At 44.0% G+C, this 22880-nt stretch overlaps 1 protein-coding gene across 3 annotated transcripts in view; it reads right to left on the minus strand.

Moving 5' to 3' along the window:
• Positions 1-501: 501 nt before the first annotated feature.
• Positions 502-22880, minus strand: part of LOC117435334 (cleavage and polyadenylation specificity factor subunit 1-like) — a 32443-nt gene continuing 10064 nt past the window's right edge. For all 3 annotated transcript variants that reach the window (XM_059010083.1, XM_059010091.1, XM_059010100.1), the window contains exons 12-38: positions 22052-22174; positions 20848-20896; positions 20230-20324; positions 19879-19953; positions 19448-19528; positions 18367-18453; positions 17599-17709; positions 17168-17309; positions 16588-16766; positions 16060-16199; positions 15310-15490; positions 14873-15079; positions 14586-14675; positions 13741-13890; positions 13441-13593; positions 9015-9131; positions 8830-8920; positions 8548-8632; positions 6993-7134; positions 6431-6583; positions 6074-6250; positions 5906-5972; positions 5388-5435; positions 3761-3916; positions 3487-3616; positions 3208-3346; positions 502-834 (exon numbers count right to left, since the gene is read on the minus strand). In XM_059010083.1, the coding sequence (XP_058866066.1) occupies positions 787-834; positions 3208-3346; positions 3487-3616; positions 3761-3916; positions 5388-5435; positions 5906-5972; positions 6074-6250; positions 6431-6583; positions 6993-7134; positions 8548-8632; positions 8830-8920; positions 9015-9131; positions 13441-13593; positions 13741-13890; positions 14586-14675; positions 14873-15079; positions 15310-15490; positions 16060-16199; positions 16588-16766; positions 17168-17309; positions 17599-17709; positions 18367-18453; positions 19448-19528; positions 19879-19953; positions 20230-20324; positions 20848-20896; positions 22052-22174 (3216 nt within the window). In that variant the 3' untranslated portion in view covers positions 502-786. The remainder of the gene's footprint in view (positions 835-3207; positions 3347-3486; positions 3617-3760; positions 3917-5387; positions 5436-5905; positions 5973-6073; positions 6251-6430; positions 6584-6992; positions 7135-8547; positions 8633-8829; positions 8921-9014; positions 9132-13440; positions 13594-13740; positions 13891-14585; positions 14676-14872; positions 15080-15309; positions 15491-16059; positions 16200-16587; positions 16767-17167; positions 17310-17598; positions 17710-18366; positions 18454-19447; positions 19529-19878; positions 19954-20229; positions 20325-20847; positions 20897-22051; positions 22175-22880) is intronic.

Consider the following 22880-nt stretch of genomic DNA (forward strand, 5'->3'; position numbering starts at 1 on the left):
TGGCCCAAATCAGGCCTGGTTGTTAACCAAAGTACTCAAACAGCTGACCCTAATTATCCCTTTAATTGGGTTGAGTTAACTAGGGGGGGCAATAACTTTTTCACACCTGAAGATTGCATGTTTGATTACCTTGCACACCAAACAAATGAAAGAAGCACCAAACTTTGGGGTCATTTTTTCTCTCAGACTCCCTCTATATACTACTACAACCCACAAAAAAATCTGACCAAATACAATGTGAAAAATGTGCAAAAATGCAGAAAATCAGACAGGGGGCAAATACTTTTTCACTGCACTGTATATATACAAGGGTAATGCCATCAGTAAACATTGAAGTCTAACTAGCATGAAGGGTAAGGACATGAGTAAACATTGTAAACACTGAAGTCTAACCACTACTAGCATTTGATAACGTGTAGTCACAATAGGAAAGGAAACCCTCAGAGCAGCACACTTCTTATGGTTCAACCTCAGGAAATGTCTGTTCATGAAATACTTCAATTTAAGTTCCCTAGAAAAAAAAAAGACTTTATTTTTAATTTTATTTTGCTTACAAAATAATCTCTTCCATACAAAACATGACACTTTTTTTATGTAAAACACAAAACTACAAGATATTCACGTTGTATCCACAAAAAAAAAGAACCTTAACCTTTAACAAAAAATGCATTTGTATAAAACTTTATGAAAGGACTAAAAAGTAGTTTCTGAAGCCTTCTGAGATGATTCAACTGTGAACCAAGTGCTTGCAGATCTCAAAAGTGAGCCAGATCTCAGGAGACGTCCTCAAAAGTGAGCTGTTACTCTGTCAACTTCCAACAGATCCTCCAAAATCTAAAATAAAAACAGGTAAAACAGGTAACACAAAATCAATTAAAGATGAATTAACACTTTTATTTTAGAATGGAGTCCGAGCACTGTACAGCGCTCTGTCCTGCGGATGTGCTGGTGAGCACAAGGCAGCTGTCCACTGTCTGGTTCATCAGCGCACACCAGTGTTATTGAGCTGTCCACTGTCTGGTTCATCAGCGCACACCAGTGTTATTGAGCTGTCCACTGTCTGAGCTGTCCACTGTCTGGTTCATCAGCGCACACCAGTGTTATTGAGCTGTCCACTGTCTGAGCTGTCCACTGTCTGGTTCATCAGCACACACTAGTGTTATTGAGCTGTCCACTGTCTGGTTCATCAGCACACACTAGTGTTATTGAGCTGTCCACTGTCTGGTTCATCAGCGCACACTAGTGTTATTGAGCTGTCCACTGTCTGAGCTGTCCACTGTCTGGTTCATCAGCGCACACCAGTGTTATTGAGCTGTCCACTGTCTGAGCTGTCCACTGTCTGGTTCATCAGCGCACACCAGTGTTATTGAGCTGTCCACTGTCTGAGCTGTCCGCTGTCTGGTTCATCACCGCACACCAGTGTTATTGAGCTGTCCACTGTCTGAGCTGTCCACTGTCTGGTTCATCAGCGCACATCAGTGTTATTGAGCTGTCCACTGTCTGAGCTGTCCACTGTCTGGTTCATCAGCGCACACCAGTGTTATTGAGCTGTCCACTGTCTGAGCTGTCCACTGTCTGGTTCATCAGCGCACACCAGTGTTATTGAGCTGTCCACTGTCTGAGCTGTCCGCTGTCTGGTTCATCAGCGCACACCAGTGTTATTGAGCTGTCCACTGTCTGAGCTGTCCACTGTCTGGTTCATCAGCGCACACCAGTGTTATTGAGCTGTCCACTGTCTGAGCTGTTCACTGTCTGGTTCATCAGCGCACACCAGTGTTATTGAGCTGTCCACTGTCTGGTTCATCAGCGCACACCAGTGTTATTGAGCTGTCCACTGTCTGGTTCATCAGCACACACCAGTGTTATTGAGCTGTCCACTGTCTGGTTCATCAGCGCACACTAGTGTTATTGAGCTGTCCACTGTCTGAGCTGTCCACTGTCTGGTTCATCAGCGCACACTAGTGTTATTGAGCTGTCCACTGTCTGGTTCATCAGCACACACCAGTGTTATTGAGCTGTCCACTGTCTGGTTCATCAGCGCACACCAGTGTTATTGAGCTGTCCACTGTCTGAGCTGTCCACTGTCTGGTTCATCAGCACACACCAGTGTTATTGAGCTGTCCACTGTCTGGTTCATCAGCGCACACCAGTGTTATTGAGCTGTCCACTGTCTGAGCTGTCCACTGTCTGGTTCATCAGCACACACCAGTGTTATTGAGCTGTCCACTGTCTGGTTCATCAGCGCACACTAGTGTTATTGAGCTGTCCACTGTCTGGTTTATCAGCGCACACCAGTGTTATTGAGCTGTCCCTGTCCGATCCAAAACAATATAATCAATTCTCATCAAAACAAACTCTGATTAGACCAATGTTCTCATGCTAATTTTCTACATGGTTCCAGCCAAATTTAGCAGTGGCTTATTGTAAATGACTTCTTATAAAAGACAAATTCACCTAATTTTGGAGCCCTGCCCCCGGGACGAACAATCTGAATAAAACTAATCGTCTTGGTGTAAACGGTGTAAAGGATACTGGGAAATGTATTCACTTGCATCCAGATTAGTGCCACCGTTGTGTATTTTAGTGCTGTTTTGGGACTACTGATCCTATGATGCATTTCACGTTGACATAGTGCTCACGCATCAATGCTGCAGATTTCAACATTCAAGTGAACACTTTGTCAACCGTTCTGAAAAACCAGGATACAATAATACAGGCCTATGAACGGCAAACTGTGGGTGCAAGTCGCCAGTGTTTCCGATTTGTTCAATACCCTGGTGTTGGGCACACCTTGGTTTTGTGGTTTAAAAATGCCCATGATCAGAATGGGACATGCAGGTTTCAAGTGCAGTTCATTTCCAATGTATACTTTTTAAAGGTTCACTCACAACTGTATTTTCAATAAAATGCATAAAACTTTTAAATGTATAATATCTTGCATTGAACTGTAACTGAAATTTGATTTCAGTGCGACTGTCACGTCAATAAAAACTGACAGGATGCACTTGGCTTAGACGCATGACAATAAGAATTATTGATCAGACTTTTTTGCTGGTCCCTTGAAATTCGTCTTTAACAAGTTGACTGTATTCTCTTTATAAAAACATAAGGACAGATTTGTCAAGGTTTTTTCATGCACCGTTTTTTGGAACAGGAAAATAAAACATTGTCAATTTGAAGGCCTCATTTGCCCCTCCTTTCACTCACTATGTCTGGCGTGGTCCCGATTTTCTTGGCCAGTTCGCTGCGCTCCATGGTGCTCAGGTACAGGTATTTGTTCAGCAGCTCTCCGTCTAGGATGTTACGGACCGCATTCTGCAGGGAGCGCCTATCACAGCGATTCATTCTGCAGGAGAAACAAACAGCATTATCCCCTGTGAGTGAGGCTTTACATTCATTCACATTGAAATAATCAGACTGCCACCAGACCCATCTAAAATAAATACAATGAAGCGCTATCACTGATCACCCGTTATTAAAACTGACCTGAACGCCTTTGGGTTTAACCCAGCATGATGAGGAATCATTGTGTTCAGAGCATTCTGTAACATCAGCAGACGACGGTACGTCTTCTCCTGCATCGGCAGCAGGAGTCCAATCCCACCATCCAAGGTAGCTGAGGACAGCAAAACAGGAAACTCACAAGCCCATGTTAACTAGCCAGAACCTTCACCAAAACCAAACAGCACATCAATGATATCTAACAACATAGTAGTGAAACAAGTCTATTCTTTATGCATGATTGAGGAAGAGCTCCTACCAAACCAGGTGATGTGCTTGCCGTCCCAGCCCAGTGATTTCTTGCTGGCTCCCTCCGGAGTTCCTCGGCAGGGCATTCTCCAGAAGGCGTTGACGTTCGCACCCACGTTAAAGTCGGCTCTCCGCAGGAGACGCATTCCGCCAAAGCTTTCCTTCGCTGGGAGCGAGGGATACAACAACGGAAGTGTAACATGCAGACAACAAAAATGACTCCATATAGTGGGATATACTGAGAGACAGACACAGGTATAAGTTGTGCTGATGAATAGAGTTTCATCTCCACTGAATACGGTTTTTATTTACTGTATATAGTTAAAACTCTCAAGTGCGATACTTTTCGATTTTAAGCAGTAAAGCTCGTTAAAACGTCAAATTCCCCAAAAATATGAGTTTGACTGAAATAAATTTATATACGATAAACGTCGGTAAAACCACTCGCTATTTTTTATTTTCTTACCAAAAATAATCATTTAGAAATCATCTCTAGTTTTGTGCAGTTTTTATACCTGCTGTCTGTCCCGTCTCTGCTTCGCTCTGGGTTGCTGTCAGTCATCTCAGTGGTCGCTGTCAGTCATTTTATCCTGATCTGACAGATCTCGTTGAGTGAAGCAGCACTAGAATACTCTCATTTGCTTAAATGACTGTCAATCATCAAGACCTACACTGACTGTGCACTTTCATTTGCCAGCTACAGCGCCTGTCATTCAAAGCGCCTACTTTGATATTAGCGGGTTAAGGTGTAGGTAAGCTGTTGCTATAGGTATACGGTTACAGTTACTAGTTTGATTTGAAAATGCGGCGCAAGAGGAAAACATTTAGGAGTATCGTGCAGAGTACCCTGACCGACAGCTGCAGTTTCCGTGGCGGGACGAAGTGGGCCAGTCTGCCTTGCCTTCCAGTTGTGCTAAAGCAGGAGAGGGGCGGAGCTCAGACTCCGAATAATAACTTAGTTCTGTTCAACTATCTAAAGTTTTGTTCTGTGCATATTATTTTTACTCGTAAATTTATGCAATGAAGGTCTGTGAAATACACTTTTATATGCTGCGTTTTCTACGCTTTATTTGAGACAATGTTTAAATTTGTGCAGGACCTTTATCTTTCAAGGTATAGCACCGCTGTGACCAAACGTTATTTCAATTAGAATGTTGGTAACCATGGTTTTGTTACATGTATGATAAACGGGTTTCGCTAAATGAGACGTTTCTCAATGGCATAAAAAAGTTTTTTTTTTTTTTTAAAGGTCGATTTCACCCATTCTCTGCTTGAATTGAAAAATAAAGATTGAAAAAAACACTAAATTCTTTCTAAAATAAACGTCGATATTAATCATCAATTTGGCAAAAAAAAAAAAAAAATGGAATAGTAGCAAGTCCAGATATAAGTACATACGTGTGCTTCCACTATTATTTCAAGTGGTGGATGGTAAAAATGTACACTAGTTTTAACTTGTTCAAGCTGTCTGCTCTACCATGTGCCAAGTATTGCGTAACTGAGTGCCACGTGTATCTCAAAGAACAGCTGCCAATCTTATCTTAGCATTTTCCATGGAGTTCTGCTCATCTAGTGGATGCATATCTGTTTTTAAATGGACAGTGTGTGTCGTGCACATGGATTAGGAGAATACTTACCTTCTGGCAGGTACATATAAACCATGAGGTTTTTGTCTCGGTCCGACACTGAAAATAACGAATGAAAAAGGATTGCTTACTTTGGATATTAGTTTGCTACACAAAACTTCACATGAAATAACACTGGCCTCTTAATGGAATTTCACTCTTTTTGAAGGTGAAAACTCTGTACTGTATTGTTAGTTTATACTGTGTAACACACATGACTCTTTACTGTGTTAAATATTACATTGTGTAAAATATATCTGGCGAGATCAAAGCAGCACTGCAAGAGGCAGACATTGCGGTCGTCAGCTAATCAATAATCAAACATTCTCAAGCACAAATTATCATTTAGAAATAAACCCCAATTTATCAAAAGCATTGGCCCGAATTATCAGTGTAACGGTAAAAAAAATGAAACAGATTTGAATGACATTGTTTGAAGTTATGGACAAAATCAGTAAGTGTGTTTTGCAATTGAAATACAGTGTCTGCGTGCATAAACACATTGAGACATAGAGGTTGAAGCATGTTACCTAGAAAGCCCAGCTGATTATTATCCACCATGAATTCAATGCTGTAAACCTCCAGAGGCTTGGCATCCTGGCACAAACAAACAGCCGTTAGACGCTTCAGGTGAGACACTATTTAGGAAGAGCATTGTATGACTGAAGCGAAGCCAACAGTAGCACTGCAAGCCCTACCCGACTGACGAGGGACAGAGTCTTGCTCTCCTCCTGGTAACGCAGGATGGAAATGCTCTTCATCACATCAGCTGCTAGGATGAAGTTTTTAATGCTGAACATCTGGTGGATGTAAAGCTGGGTGTCGATGAAGGCCATCCCAGTGAGGTCATTGTCCTTCAGGCTCCACAGGAAGATCTAACCCAAAATAAAACACAGGAACACGTGCAGGCTCAGCATGGGCAATTTTTTTAAAGTCAGCGATTCTTCCAGTATGCAATGAAAGTGAGCGATTCTTCCAGTATACAATGAAAGTCAGCGATTCTTCCAGTATGCAATGGTATCGTGTGGTAATTAGCTTGGCTGATATGTGGTTACCTTTTGCCCGATGGCCGAGACCAGGTATCCGCTGCAGTGACACAGGGCAGTTACAGGCCCTTTCTGCTCTTTCTCATACAGAACCTTGAACTTGTTTTTGGTGAGAGGTTGGCCCGGCTCAGGGACTACCTCGATGATATCCATGATCAGGATCTGCAAATGCGAAGATGAAAAGTTTAAAACATGCAGCACATTTCTTCTAACTTTAGGAGAGCTAGGCTCGTTATGCATTTTTAATTTTGCATTCATTTATTACCAGGTGGTACTGCTAGTTAATCAGGGATCATCTTCCTGTGCTGGTTAAACCAGCTGCGCCACAAGTCAACATGACGTGAACCTGAGGTAGCCTAAAGAGCTGGGGCAAGAGGTGCAGCCAAACTTGACTTGGGTTCAATACATTGATGGGTCAGGCCACAGTATTTGTCTGTATTTTGTTTCCATCTACAATTCTTCCTCACAACAGTGAACTGCTTTACCATTTAAGCCAAATCATAGTCCAAAGTACTACTAGAAAAATGACCCCCGTCCCATTCTGTAGCACCCTGTCAGAATCCCATCTTACCCGACCCCTGCACGTCACCTCCTCCCCTTGCATTAGACATGTTCCTGCAGCCACGTATCCTTTCAACCCGGAAACCGTTTCCTCACTCTTCAGAGCGACAGTCTTCATGCAGGTCACATGTTCCCATTCCTCCAGGTCAATCCTAGGGATGGGAGGAGTCGTGTTTACTACATGAACAATCTTAACTGCATGGCAACATCCTGGTACAGATCTACCAGAACTGTCCTAGTAATACCAAACATGGTGTCCTTCTAATAAATGTGTTAGAATCTGATGTACAGCAGTGTGCAAATGTATTGGAACACCTCAAGATTTGTCCTTTACATCCTTACCTGCATGAAAACCTCTGAGCGTGAGAATTTCAATTTTCAGTCAGTCATCTCTGATATAAAAACAACAGGGACTTGTGTGTGAAAATGTTAGACCACTTTGTGCTTTAATTAGGCATCTTAAAACAACTTCTAAAAAGTCTCATGAATTTTGCCATTTGTGGCTCTGTGTTCCTTTTCTCTTACTATTTTAAATTCATCTTCAGCTCCAGTGGTTTGATTTCTTATCCACAACAAATCAAAACTACATAAGCAATGGGGTGTTCTAATACATGAGCACACTGCTGAACTACAGAAGCAATGGGGTGTTCTAATACATGAGCACACTGCTGAACTACAGAAGCAATGGGGTGTTCTAACACATGAGCACACTGCTGAACTACAGAAGCAATGGGGTGTTCTAATACATGTGCACACTGCTGAACTACAGAAGCAATGGGGTGTTCTAATACATGAGCACACTGCTGAACTACAGAAGCAATGGGGTGTTCTAACACATGAGCACACTGCTGAACTACAGAAGCAATGGGGTGTTCTAATACATGAGCACACTGCTGAACTACAGAAGCAATGGGGTGTTCTAATACATGAGCACAGTGCTGAACTACAGAAGCAATGGGGTGTTCTAATACATGAGCACACTGCTGAACTACAGAAGCAATGGGGTGTTCTAATACATGAGCACACTGCTGAACTACAGAAGCAATGGGGTGTTCTAATACATGAGCACACTGCTGAACTACAGAAGCAATGGGGTGTTCTAATACATTAGCACACTGCTGAACTACAGAAGCAATGGGGTGTTCTAATACATGAGCACACTGCTGAACTACAGAAGCAATGGGGTGTTCTAATACATGTGCACACACAAGCAATGGGGTGTTCTAATACATGTGCACGCTGTTGTACTTGGTAACCTGTGGTAAAGACCTGCCGTAACCACGTCTTATCACAACAGAGATTCTAGAGATAGAAGTGGAAATGAAACCTTTACACATGTATGCATACAAAAACAGACTTAAGAGGCACCAGCTACGGAATGTACTAACCCAGCTGTTGTCAGAACCAGACAAGTGGTTCTCTAAATGAGCGTGCCATACATACAGAGCAGACGTGCACAATCTAAAAACCCACTGAAAGTGATTGTGAGTGAAAGTCTTTTCCAAGCTGGTGGTGGTGATAATGAGACCAGTACACTGTGCAGGTTCCTCACGCTCCCTCCTCACCGTGTGTTAGGGATGGTCTCCCAGCTGACTGGAGAGATAAGCTGGATAGAGAACCTCTCCTGCAAGGGGCTGATGTACCTTTCATCTGAAAAGAGGGAACAGCAGATTACAATCAGGAGTGTCTTTAAAAAGGGGCAGGGCCATTTGGTCCATAAAATGCAGTTTGAGTATGTAGAAGCTTTATGGTGTCTACATACAGAAGAAAGCAATACCTTAATATATAGGGAAATAGCCTTCAAGTTTGTATAAAAAGCGTGCATTAAGTTAATGGCAGCCCTTTACCTTTGTCTATGATTTCAAACTCTTTCTCATCACCAGTCATCCGGGGAATGCGTGTACATGGCTCGTTCACACTCGTGCACACTGCATAGACCTGCCATAAAGAAACAGAACACAGAAACTCAGTCACTCAGATCTCTACCCTTCCTTATGATAAATAAATAAAAGAAATGACAGACACGTCTTACCTTGGATTCCACGTGATAGGAGACGTAGTGTGCTGTGCAGCGCAGTGGGATCTTCCTGACTGGCCAGGGAGCGTCATATGAGAGATAAGTGGGCAGAACACTGATCCTCAGCTCTCCCTGGGAAATTGCATTGCACATGTCTTACAGTAAACATGTGACAGCCAGGTTAACTGGTTAATCTAGCCACTTCACAGGCTCTGCAGAATGCTCTGCTTTAATAGGGCGAGTTTAACACTGCCACAAGAGCGGACATTAGGGGCACAATTCAGACAGGAAGGGCAAGCCTCTATTGCAGCTGTGTCAAACTCCAGTCCTCGAGGGCCGCTGGGTCTTCTGGTTTTCATTCCAACTTAAGCTCTCGATTAACATAACTGAGCTAATTATTTGTTCAATTGGACATATTTAATATTTTTACAGTTGATGATTTTAAACAGATGCTCTTGATTCAAGGTACACTACCTATAAAACAGTTTGAGGCCTGGAGAGAAGTGTTAAATGTGTCCAATTAATTAGATTAGACCAATTAAGCAATTGAGAACCCGGGAGGAACGAAAACCAGGAGACAATGTGGCGTTTGACACACCTGCTCTAATGCATCGTATAGTGTGTGTGTGAGAGAATAGCGCAGTGTGTGTGTGTGTGTATGAGAGAGAATAGCAGTGTGTGTGTGTGTGAGAGAGAATAGCGCAGTGTGTGTGTGTGTGTGAGAGAATAGCACAGTGTGTGTGTGTGTGTGAGAGAATAGCGCAGTGTGTGTGTGAGAGAATAGCGCAGTGTGTGTGTGTGTGTGTGTGTGTGTGAGAATAGCGCAGTGTGTGTGTGTGAGAGAATAGCGCAGTGTGTGTGTGTGTGAGAATAGCGCAGTGTGTGTGTGTGAGAGAATAGCGCAATGTGTGTGTGTGAGAGAATAGCGCAGTGTGTGTGTGTGTGAGAGAATAGCACAGTGTGTGTGTGTGTGTGAGAGAATAGCGTAGTGTGTGTGTGAGAGAATAGCGCAGTGTGTGTGTGTGTGTGTGTGTGTGTGAGAGAATAGCGCAGTGTGTGTGTGTGAGAGAATAGCGCAATGTGTGTGTGAGAATAGCGCAGTGTGTTTGTGTGTGTGTGAGAGAGAATAGCGCAGTGTGTGTGTGTGTGTGAGAGAATAGCACAGTGTGTGTGTGTGAGAGAATAGCGCAGTGTGTGTGTGTGTGAGAGAATAGCGCAGTGTGTGTGTGTGAGAGAATAGCGCAGTGTGTGTGTGTGTGTGAGAGAATAGCACAGTGTGTGTGTGTGTGTGTGTGTGAGAGAATAGCGCAGTGTGTGTGTGTGTGAGAGAATAGCGCAGTGTGTGTGTGTGTGAGAGAACAGCGCAGTGTGTGTGTGTGAGAGAACAGCGCAGTGTGTTTGTGTGAGAGAATAGCGCAGTGTGTTTGTGTGTGTGAGAGAATAGCGCAGTGTGTTTGTGTGAGAATAGCGCAGTGTGTGTGTGTGAGAGAATAGCACAGTGTGTGTGTGTGTGAGAGAATAGCGCAGTGTGTGTGTGTGTGTGAGAGAATAGCGCAGTGTGTGTGTGTGTGTGAGAGAATAGCGCAGTGTGTGTGTGTGTGAGAGAATAGCGCAGTGTGTGTGTGTGTGTGAGAGAATAGCGCAGTGTGTGTGTGTGTGTGTGTGAGAGAATAGCGCAGTGTGTGTGTGTGTGTGTGAGAGAATAGCGCAGTGTGTGTGTGTGTGTGAGAGAATAGCGCAGTGTGTGTGTGTGTGAGAGAATAGCGCAGTGTGTGTGTGTGTGTGAGAATAGCGCAGTGTGTGTGTGTATGAGAGAGAATAGCAGTGTGTGTGTGTGAGAGAATAGCGCAGTGTGTGTGTGTGTGAGAGAATAGCGCAGTGTGTGTGTGTGAGAGAACAGCGCAGTGTGTGTGTGTGAGAGAACAGCGCAGTGTGTTTGTGTGAGAGAATAGCGCAGTGTGTTTGTGTGTGAGAGAATAGCGCAGTGTGTGTGTGTGTGAGAGAATAGCGCAGTGTGTGTGTGTGTGAGAGAACAGCGCAGTGTGTGTGTGTGAGAGAACAGCGCAGTGTGTTTGTGTGAGAGAATAGCGCAGTGTGTGTGTGTGTGAGAGAATAGCGCAGTGTGTGTGTGTGTGTGAGAATAGCGCAGTGTGTGTGTGTATGAGAGAGAATAGCAGTGTGTGTGTGTGAGAGAATAGCGCAGTGTGTGTGTGTGTGAGAGAATAGCGCAGTGTGTGTGTGAGAGAACAGCGCAGTGTGTGTGTGTGAGAGAACAGCGCAGTGTGTTTGTGTGAGAGAATAGCGCAGTGTGTTTGTGTGTGTGAGAGAATAGCGCAGTGTGTTTGTGTGTGTGAGAATAGCGCAGTGTGTTTGTGTGTGTGAGAGAATAGCGCAGTGTGTGTGTGTGAGAGAACAGCGCAGTGTGTGTGTGTGAGAGAACAGCGCAGTGTGTTTGTGTGAGAGAACAGCGCAGTGTGTTTGTGTGAGAGAATAGCGCAGTGTGTTTGTGTGTGTGAGAGAATAGCGCAGTGTGTTTGTGTGTGTGAGAGAATAGCGCAGTGTGTGTGTGTGTGTGTGAGAGAATAGCGCAGTGTGTGTGTGTGTGAGAGAACAGCGCAGTGTGTGTGTGTGAGAGAACAGCGCAGTGTGTGTGTGTGAGAGAGAACAGCGCAGTGTGTGTGTGTGAGAGAACAGCGCAGTGTGTGTGTGTGAGAGAACAGCGCAGTGTGTTTGTGTGAGAGAATAGCGCGGTGTGTTTGTGTGAGAATAGCGCAGTGTGTTTGTGTGAGAATAGCGCAGTGTGTTTGTGTGAGAGAATAGCGCAGTGTGTTTGTGTGAGAATAGCGCAGTGTGTTTGTGTGAGAGAATAGCGCAGTGTGTGTGTGTGTGAGAGAATAGCGCAGTGTGTGTGTGTGTGTGTGTGTGTGTGTGTGTGTGAGAGAATAGCACAGTGTGTGTGTGTGTGAGAGAATAGCGCAGTGTGTGTATGTGAGAGAGAATAGCGCAGTGTGTGTATGTGAGAGAGAATAGCGCAGTGTGTGTGTGTGTGTGTGAGAGAGAATAGCGCAGTGTGTGTGTGTGTGTGAGAATAGCGCAGTGTGTGTGTGTATGAGAGAGAATAGCAGTGTGTGTGTGTGAGAGAGAATAGCGCAGTGTGTGTGTGTGAGAGAACAGCGCAGTGTGTTTGTGTGAGAGAATAGCGCAGTGTGTTTGTGTGTGTGAGAGAATAGCGCAGTGTGTTTGTGTGTGTGAGAGAATAGCGCAGTGTGTTTGTGTGTGTGAGAGAATAGCGCAGTGTGTGTGTGTGAGAGAACAGCGCAGTGTGTGTGTGTGAGAGAACAGCGCAGTGTGTTTGTGTGAGAGAACAGCGCAGTGTGTTTGTGTGAGAGAACAGCGCAGTGTGTTTGTGTGAGAGAATAGCGCAGTGTGTTTGTGTGTGTGAGAGAATAGCGCAGTGTGTTTGTGTGTGTGAGAGAATAGCGCAGTGTGTGTGTGTGTGTGTGAGAGAATAGCGCAGTGTGTGTGTGTGTGTGTGAGAGAATAGCGCAGTGTGTGTGTGTGAGAGAACAGCGCAGTGTGTGTGTGTGAGAGAACAGCGCAGTGTGTGTGTGTGAGAGAGAACAGCGCAGTGTGTGTGTGTGAGAGAACAGCGCAGTGTGTGTGTGTGAGAGAACAGCGCAGTGTGTTTGTGTGAGAGAATAGCGCAGTGTGTTTGTGTGAGAATAGCGCAGTGTGTTTGTGTGAGAATAGCGCAGTGTGTTTGTGTGAGAGAATAGCGCAGTGTGTTTGTGTGAGAATAGCGCAGTGTGTTTGTGTGAGAGAATAGCGCAGTGTGTGTGTGTGTGAGAGAATAGCGCAGTGTGTGTGTGTGTGTGTGTGTGTGTGTGTGAGAGAATAGCACAGTGTGTGTGTGTGTGAGAGAATAGCGCAGTGTGTGTATGTGAGAGAGAATAGCGCAGTGTGTGTGTGAGAGAATAGCGCAGTGTGTGTGTGTGTGAGAGAATAGCGCAGTGTGTGTGTGTGTGTGTGTGTGTGTGTGTGTGTGTGTGTGAGAGAATAGCACAGTGTGTGTGTGTGAGAGAATAGCGCAGTGTGTGTATGTGAGAGAGAATAGCGCAGTGTGTGTGTGAGAGAATAGCGCAGTGTGTGTGTGTGTGTGTGTGTGAGAGAGAATAGCGCAGTGTGTGTGTGTGTGTGTGAGAGAATAGCGCAGTGTGTGTGTGTGTGTGAGAGAATAGCGCAGTGTGTGTGTGTGTGTGTGTGTGTGTGTGTGTGAGAGAATAGCGCAGTATGTGTGTGAGACAACAGGGATACATACAGTCAAATGTATGTTGTAACACTCAGTGGTGGAGAGTAGAGCTGGCACTGGCTTTGAGTACTCGACTTCTTGACATTTCTTGATGCCCGAGCACTCAAGTACTTCACTGCCCTACTTCAATACCTGCTTGTTGAAATAGAGGAATCCTTTGGGGCAGTTGATGTTGTGGAAAGGGGAGAAGCATTCAATGGAGCCGTCGATAGTCATGGGGTGGAGCCGCAGAGCCCCCCGGGAGGTGACCAGGAGCCAGTGTGGGGACGGGCCACAGATAAATACCTGGGGGTAGAAGCAGGGCATGTAAGCGCTCACTTCATAAGAACCTGTCACCACCATCTCCAAGCACATTACAACATGAGAATGATATATCACAGCGCTATTTACTCCTAAACAAACAGACCAATGTGAACGAAAGAAGCCTCTTACTCCCGAGTATCCTGAGATATCTTCAAAGTATCGGAACCTGGCAGCCCTGCCCTTCACAGCAGCAGCATCCTCCCCGGACACGCCCTCCCACTTCTTATCCTTCTTCGACTGCTTCACCTTCTTCTCTCGAAAGTTAATGTTGTGGGGAACCTGAAGGAAGGGAAGACAGACATGTTCTTATAAATGACATCATTTCTGTGTTGGAGGTCTGCAGATACAGTCCTTGATGCTAAAATTAAGAAGCTTAAGAGACATGATTCCGGGTTGCTCTAAGACAGACACACAGATAGACAGGACAGGACAGACAGAGACACACAGATAGACAGGACAGACAGAGACAGACAGACACACACACACACAGACAGACAGACAGGACAGACACACAGACAGACAGAGACAGACACACAGAGACAGACAGGACAGACAGAGACACACAGACAGACAGGACAGACAGAGACACACAGACAGACAGGACAGACAGAGACACACAGACAGACAGGACAGACAGAGACACACAGACAGACAGAGACAGACAGACAGAGACAGAGACAGACACACAGACAGACAGGACAGACAGACAGAGACAGACAGAGAGACACACAGACAGACAGGGCAGACAGGAGACTCAGACAGACAGACAGACACAGACAGACAGACACAAACAGAGAGACACACAAGCAGACAGACATTGTTGGTTTAATCGCAGTTAACCTCTGCTCAAAAAGTCACATTGAAGCACAGAGAATCTGAAGATCACGGACGAGACCTATGCAAGGATTACTGAAATGTATAATTTCTGTGGAGCCAGCTCTGTGTCTGCAGAAGGGGCTGTTTCGATCTCTTACCTTTTTGAAGCGCACTTTCAGGTTGTTCTGACCCTGTTGCACGTCGCGTCGAAAGGCCTCATAGATCAGAAGCTCCTGATCCACATGAACCTGAGATGTGACACAGTGCACATTAAAAAAGTGAATACTACTACTACTACTACTACTACTACTACTAATAATAATAATAATAACAATAATAACAACAATAATAATAACAAATGACAGGTAATCAGAGATGTATAGATGTCTTTGATGATGCTCTCTGTATGTATTTAAAATACAAAATTTAAAAAAGAGTTCCTCACCAGCAAGTAGGGGCGTGACTGGCGGTTGCCTAGCGACACCAACAACACCTCTTTAACCAACGGTATCTCCCCCTGGCGTGTCACCTCCTCCTTCTTGCCCTCCCCTTGGGCAGCAGACTGTCCTGAAGAGCTGTCTACCAGAACACGCTGCCCCACGGGGAAATTCTTCACCAGGAACACCAAGCGCCAGTCAGGGAGCTGGTAAATCTGAGACGCACAATCACAGCAGCACGTGGTTATCTTAGCTGCGGAAATAAGACTAAAAGGCATGAATTATCATTTGAACATCCACTTTGAACATGCCCCTTTCACATCCTGGTTTCATGCTGATATCAAGATGCATCACAACTACTCAATAATTATTAAAGTCTATCATTTCCACCAACAGCCATTTCCAAACCGCTGGCAGTGTGAGTAGCACAAGCAGTCATCCTTACCTCCATGACCCCATTCTCCCGGACCACCATACACCAGTGTGTGGGCTCCACCATGTAATGGGGGCTGTCCTTGCTGTAGCTAAATGATGCAGAGGCACTGCGACTAGACTCTTCTTTAGAGGGACTGAAGAACTGACCAGAGTCTCCATATAGCATCTCCTCCTCGTCGTCCATGACATGACTGAAAGAAATCACAATGCAGGCTCTTAAATACAGCATCTCCTCCTCGTCCACGATGTGACAAAAAAATCACAATGTAGGATCTTAAATACAGCATCTCCTCCTCGTAGTCCATGACGTGACTGAAAGAAATCACAATGTAGGATCTTAAATACAGCATCTCCCCCTCCTCATCCACGACATGACTGTGAAATAAATCACAGGACAGTGTAGGATCTTAAAGGGAACCAACAACTACTGCAAAGAGAGCCTCTTGGAGTAATATCACAGGACAAGGTACGATCTTATAAAAAGGCACTGACAACTACTACAAAGAAAGAAATAAAACCGCAATAGAGAGCCTCACCGAGTCATTCCAGGTAAAATCAAAACCGGTTTTACCTCCAATTCGCCTGGAAGCTGCAATTCAGTTGGATCCTACAGAAGATCTTGTTTACGGACAGCCAAAATCGGGAGTCCGTCATGTAAAAAAGTGTGTTGATTTGGTGTGGAATAACTGTTTGTGTTTTTAATTTCTATCTCAGAGAACATCCCTGTTGGGAATGCATAAGGCCCACAGCAATCCCCTACCTGAGCTCCTGAATGACTGTCTCTGTCTCCGGCTGTGTCCCAGGTGCTGTATCCTCCTTGGCAGTGCTGGAAACCCGATTCTCCGTAGTGAACATACCGCTGACGTCTCGATAAGCACACAAGGTGATCACTCTGGATTGCTAGGGACAGAGAGCAGGCACCACATCAACCCAGCTCCTTGCTGAACCCCACTACAAAGCTGAAAATTACCTTTCATTTTTTATACGTTTCTAAGTTGTTTACATGTTTTTTTTTCTGCATTTAAGAATATTAGGCCATATTAAATTAAGGCACAAAAAACGTAGGTACATTTTCTGAGGCCGTAAACTACTTCAGAGATGCTCGTTACTTGTTTTAAAAGATTAACTTTTAAGATCTTCATGTTAACATCCTCACAAATATGGCCTGTTTAATTTGTTGTAGATCTTTTCACATTCAAATGCAAATAAAATGCTTCAACAGTGGGGTTTAATCCTCTAAATTCTTGACTTACAAAACGTGTGAACCCTGAAAAGTCCCCAGACTTACCGTGTGAATCTGTGGTTTCTGCAGGGCGAGTCGGTGTGTCTTCCCCACGTAGGAGTCGCTCTTCAGGACGAACATTGTGATCTGCCCCTCGGCGGTCATGATCACCACGTAGGGATCAGCCACAGCACAATGCACGATGGGGGAGCCCAGGTCCACGGGGATGAAGTGCAGCTGGTTCACTATGGGGGGAACAGAACCACGTGAGAAGAGAACATCACAAACAGAGCACGGGCCACATCAAGAATAGTTGCACTAGGACTGGGGTACTTTGTATGATACCATACCTCGGTGGTATCTTACCTGGACAATGCATTTGTTTTCATTAATGTTTCGTTAAGCACTGTTTGATTAATTAAATCAAGTTTGCAGATCATAAAGCCTGTTTCTTAACCATTTTAGCATGTGTTAGAAGTTTATAATTTCTCTAAGCATTGCTTTAACTTGGATAATGTTTAGAAACACCATTAAAAAAACAGTTTTCTGTTGCTGAATTTACAATTTGACTGAAGTACCAATGCACTTTTATATCTTGGCTTAGCTAATTCCGATAGCATTTCCCCCTTGTAAACCAAATACGCACCTCCTTCCAAAAGACGGATACCCATGGGGGAGACCTGGACAATGTATTTGTTGTCCCCAATATTGCCTGCAAAGACAGTGGGCCCTTGCGTGGCAAATCCACTGGCATCCAGTTCCATTATTTCCTGACCAGTTTGCAGTATCTGAAATACAAGGCAAATGAATTGGGACACAGAGATCTGGGGGCATGACACGGTGAATACCTTACAGACTGGAGAGTTAACACCTGGCACATCCATGCCATTCCTACATGACTCAAAAGTGAACTAATACTCTGCAGAATAACCCTGCAGTTATTTTCTTCTCTGGCTTTGCATACTGATAATATACTAAAGATATCGGAATGTTAAACAATGCTAGTTCAATACTCAAAAACATACAAAAAAAAGTGTTATAATGTACTGCTGACTGCCGTTTGGCATGTGTGGTTACCATGGTGGAGTCGGCCCGGCTCAGGATGAGGAATCCGTGTTTCTTGTCGTCATCGTCAGGGATACCTAGAGGAACCTCCCCCTCTGTGGGTTCACCTTCCCCCTTCGGAGCCTGGAGAAAGGGAACAGACACACCTGTTCAAAACACAACACTGTCATATATATACAAAACTCCTCCAGTGGACAGCCACAGCGAAGGAGAACAAAACACATCAAGTCCATATCCATCTCAATTAAAGCAATAATCTTAGTACTTCATATCTTTAAAACTTGACAGCAAACATAGCTAACAAGTTTCGACCCCTAGGTCTTCAGAGCACAGAAAAGAAAGGTAAGCTTTACATAGTCATTATTCATTTCAGGTGAACAAATAAAAAAAAAGAAAGAAAACATTAAGCAGATCACATTTCAATTAGACACAAAGGTAGATCGCAGCAATCATCAATTAGCAAATATCAATTAGCAAATAACACATTCTTTTAATGGCAGCAGCAGCAAACAGACAATCTACCTAATATCCAATCTAGCATAACAAGACATAATTACACAGTTCACATCAAGGGACAAAGATTAAACTCCTCACTATAAGTGGACATTTAAAACCAGAAAACACATTTCCAATGAACATGAGAACATAGTCATCAGTTATAAATTTAACAATTAACACATTTTCTAGATGTGTTAAGAGGCAAAACTAGATTGGCCCAGCATCGATGTTGAAGCTTTGGACGAAACTAGACTGTCAAGGAGTACAAAGAAAGAGTCTTACTTCTTTCTTCTCAGAAGAAATAACTGTCCACATGTCCAGGCAGCCTGGCAGTTCAAAGGTGGTGACAACCTGAGGCCGGATGCTTCTCTGAAGGGAAGAAAAAAGGTCACAGACGGGACAACAGTAAGACCAACAGAACGGCCGCCTCTTACGCTTGACCATTAACAACATACAGCCCACAGATGCGGTTTACTGAAGACATATATATATATATGACAGGTTCCTGCCAGCAAGATTTATTAAAGCTGTGTTAGGCCCATGTCCCTGAGCGTTTACAGGCTACTCCATTGATCTCTAAGGCAGCCCTGGTAAACCCAGTTATTTCTACAGCACTGCTGCATGACCCAAGGCAGACTTGCCTTACTGCCACTGCTTTTTTCTCAGTGCAAATAACCCTATGTGCGATTCCATGGCAAACACCTGGATGGGTGTGGCTGACATGCTGCAATACAATCTGAACAAAATAGTGGTTAATGAGGTTCATAAGAGAAATGCAATTCTCAAACAGCACCAAGGTGAATTAGGTTAAAAAATATGACCTTGTGAAACTCACTGTCTAAAGATCTGCCATGGAAAATATCTGAAACTCACGGTCTAAAGATCTGCCATGGAAAATATCTGACAAATTCACACATCCAGAGTGGTCATTTTTATACTGGCCTCATTACATAAAATCCACCTCACAGGCTTGCTCAGACAGTCCCAAAGGAGAGAGAGTAATAAGTATATACATGAGTGCAGAAATAGTAAAAATGAGGATTCATTGTTATGCAAATTCAGAGGGTATAAAGTATTTGACTTAGAAGAAATGATTGATATTGAATTACGTTGGTAAATCTACTAGTTATGCTATCTACTTCATAAAAGCTTGATACCCATTCTGAGGACCAGTACTGGGATGGTTCACTCTGACATACAGAAGTGTCCCTAGCAGTGGAAATAGTAGTTCACAAAAGTTATATTATAGGAAATGTAAAACTGTAGTGCCCAATACATGCACAGTGCTGTAGAAATGCTCTAGAATTAGGATTGTAGATGGGTTATAGCACACGTCCCCTATGACTGGAGATTCTCCTCTCACCTGAAGCACTGACAGGGCACCATTCTTTCCAAAACCTGAACACACAACCACCTCCAGGTCTGGTTCTGGGCTGTCCTGAAACTGGATGAAGAAAGATACAGAGGGAGAAAAAGTCAGTATTGTACTTCTGTTTTATTATGAACAGGTTGACTAAGAATATACATTCTTATGAGAATACATTCACATTCACTTTTGACTGTCCACAGCATGGCAGTCTGTTTCTGCAGAACAATATGCACACAAATTGTAATCTCAGTCAAGGGATTCAGTACTTTTTCAGTTATTTGTTTTATTTATTTATGTTGTGTTGGTGGTGGAGTGCGTCCAGCATTAGAAGCCTACTCAATCTGTAAAAAGTTATTTATGGTGATACAGATTCTATCAATCCAGGTTTTTCCTGTACTGTACAACCTCTTGGTCTTCACACATACCTCTTCAGAGAGAAAGGCAGGCTCCCCCATCGAGGCGTTGGCACAGGGGCCGATATTCAGTATACTGTCACACACCTATGGATATACAAACAGCAGATTTCAGACTCCAAATCACTCTTTTTAGTAACTATTTAAAACCTCAGTTTTGCTTAACCAGAAAGGAAAAGGCATGCATGGTCTTCTTAAGTTCACAAATAGAAGCATAACACCTACTAGCATACCTACTGTGCTTTTATTTGTGTCTCTTGGATGGCGAATGCTCTAAAGCTCCCAATGCATTGTCCTCATGTCCTGTACTGACCTCCTGACCACTCAGTACTAACAAATCCCCCAGTAAAGCAGCACGAGTACCTCAAAGGAGTAGGTGGCCAGCTGGGTTCCAGTCTGAGCTTCACTGCCGTACACCTCGATCTCATCAACTTCATCCAAGAGAGCCGTCTTCCCAGCTGAAACACAAACCACTGGAGCTGAGAAGAGTGTGCACAGTGCAGGCATTGAGTGTGTGTCTGTGTGTGTGCGTGTCCGTCTGGCCTTCTGTCTGCGCGTGTGTGTGTGTCTGTGTGTGTGCGTGTCCGTCTGGCCTTCTGTCTGCGCGTGTGTGTGTCTGTGTGTGTGCGTGTCCGTCTGTCCTTGTGTCTGTGTGTGTGTGTCTGCGTCTGTCTGCCTGCATGTGTCCGTCTGGCCTTCTGTCTGTGTGTGCGTGTACAGTGTGTGTGTGTGTGTGTGTGTACAGTGCGTGTGCGCACGTCTGTGTCTGTGTGTATGCGGGTGTGTGCTCCAGGAGTATCACATGCCTGAATGTGCTTGCTTTCTTCCTTTTGCTCTTATAGCACGCACTATAAAATATCTGCCTTAAAGCTACATACTGATGCATTACAAGACTGAGCTGAATCAGCAGTAAAAAAAAGACAAGCAAGAAAGGTAATATACAGTTTCTGTTTCAACGAGTGAAATTCAAGACCCACTCACCAGGCCAGTTTGTGGAGTCAACTCGCTTTATTTTAGTTGGAGGCTCCTCCTGAAAAACAAAGGCTTGTCAGTCCCCTGCCACAGACTTCTACAATTCAACACAGGTGTCAGTATGACTGCTTTTAACAAGCGCCCATGCAGTGTCATGAACTCCATGCAAGTGGGTCCCATTGTGAGGACGAGACCCTCGCTGGAATATTTCAGTGCCTGTTACTGTGGTTATTATTATGATTGTTAGTCTACTGGCGATAGAGCCGTGGTTTATTCTGTATCGTGCATGCTGTGGAGCAATGTGTGTTTGACAAAGACGGCATTCATGCAGGTTAAACTAGAACGTGTGAAGGAGAAGAAACAGGTTTAAAGTAGAATATCTGAATGTTTATTGTAAATGAGATGAATGTTAAATAAGATTTTATTTGTGTATAAAATCATTGCCAGTGTAAGTGTTTATTGAATAACTGATCCTGGTAGGAGCAGGCGGGGCTGGGGATTATTCAATGCTGGGACCATCACCCCGTTACACCCCGTTACACCCTGTTACACCCCGTTACACCCCTAATATACAGCCTTCAATATCTGTGTCAATCAGGCGGCAGCATCGCTACCACAGAGTGTATGCATATGCCCTTCACCTGGGGTTCATCCTCCGGGTGACAGCAAATAATCATTTTGCAGCTCACTTGGCTTTATTTCTGGAACATAATTGTATAAAATAAGCTTTCGTCCCCAAACTGTTTTATTTATGGAAGGGGCTGATCTGAAAAGCCTGCAAACAAGTGACAGAAGCTCCAGCCTCACCTGTCTCGCCTCCTCCTTGCCCTTCTCTATGGGGGTCTCACAGAAGCTCCAGCCTCACCTGTCTCTCCTCCTCCTTGCCCTTCTCTATGGGGGTCTCACAGAAGCTCCAGCCTCACCTGTCTCTGCTCCTCCTTGCCCTTCTCTATGGGGGTCTCACAGAAGCTCCAGCCTCACCTGTCTCTCCTCCTCCTTGCCCTTCTCTATGGGGGTCTCACAGAAGCTCCAGCCTCACTTGTCTCTCCTCCTCCTTGCCCTTCTCTATGGGGGTCTCACAGAATCTCCAGCCTCACCTGTCTCTCCTCCTCCTTGCCCTCCTCTATGGGGGTCTCACAGAAGCTCCAGCCTCACCTGTCTCTCCTCCTCCTTGCCCTCCTCTATGGGGGTCTCACAGAAGCTCCAGCCTCACCTGTCTCTCCTTCTCCTTGCCCTCCTCTATGGGGGTCTCCTGTAGTTTCTCTGTGTATTTGAGGAGCAGGGAGTTACCAAGACGGGAGCCCAGGAACAGATAACCAGACTCCATGGGCGTCATCTGTAGTAAAAAGACATGCAGACCAATGCATTTGAAGAATGCACAGAAATCAGACAGTGTGTATACTGTGCTTTAAATGTATCTGCCAATTTACAAGCCAAAACCACAAGCCCTCCTCTTAGTCAGGCAGTCTTCTGTTCTCATTTAACTAACAACAAAACCATTACCAAACTATAACCATATATATATATATATATATATATATATATATATATATATATATATATATATATATATATATATATATATATATATATACATACATACATACACATACATATATATATATATATATATAATATGAAAAAAAAATAAAAGGATATTTCCGGTACTTAAAAAGGTAGAATAATTGATTACAAATCAATTATCAGGACGTTTTGGACTACAAGTCCTTCATCGGCTGAATACAAAAAAACAGTGCTTTAAGAAGTTGATAAAAACCCTCGCTGTAGCCGTTTTTATTTACTTCCTAAAATTCATAAGCCTACCAACCCAGGCCGTCCTATTGTATCAGCATGTTCCTGCCCCACTGAAATAATTTCCAAGTTCCTTGATGATGTCTTCAGACCCATTGTGGAATCTCTACCTTCATATGTTAAAGACTCTAACCATTTTTTGCAAATAATAGATCATTTTTCTTTAAATGGTAACAGTGAAAATATAACTTTCTTCTCAATGGATGTCAAAAGCCTCCACACAGTTATGC

This window comes from Acipenser ruthenus, chromosome 3 (assembly GCF_902713425.1).
Source record: "Acipenser ruthenus chromosome 3, fAciRut3.2 maternal haplotype, whole genome shotgun sequence".
Taxonomy (NCBI): Eukaryota; Metazoa; Chordata; class Actinopteri; order Acipenseriformes; family Acipenseridae; genus Acipenser; species Acipenser ruthenus.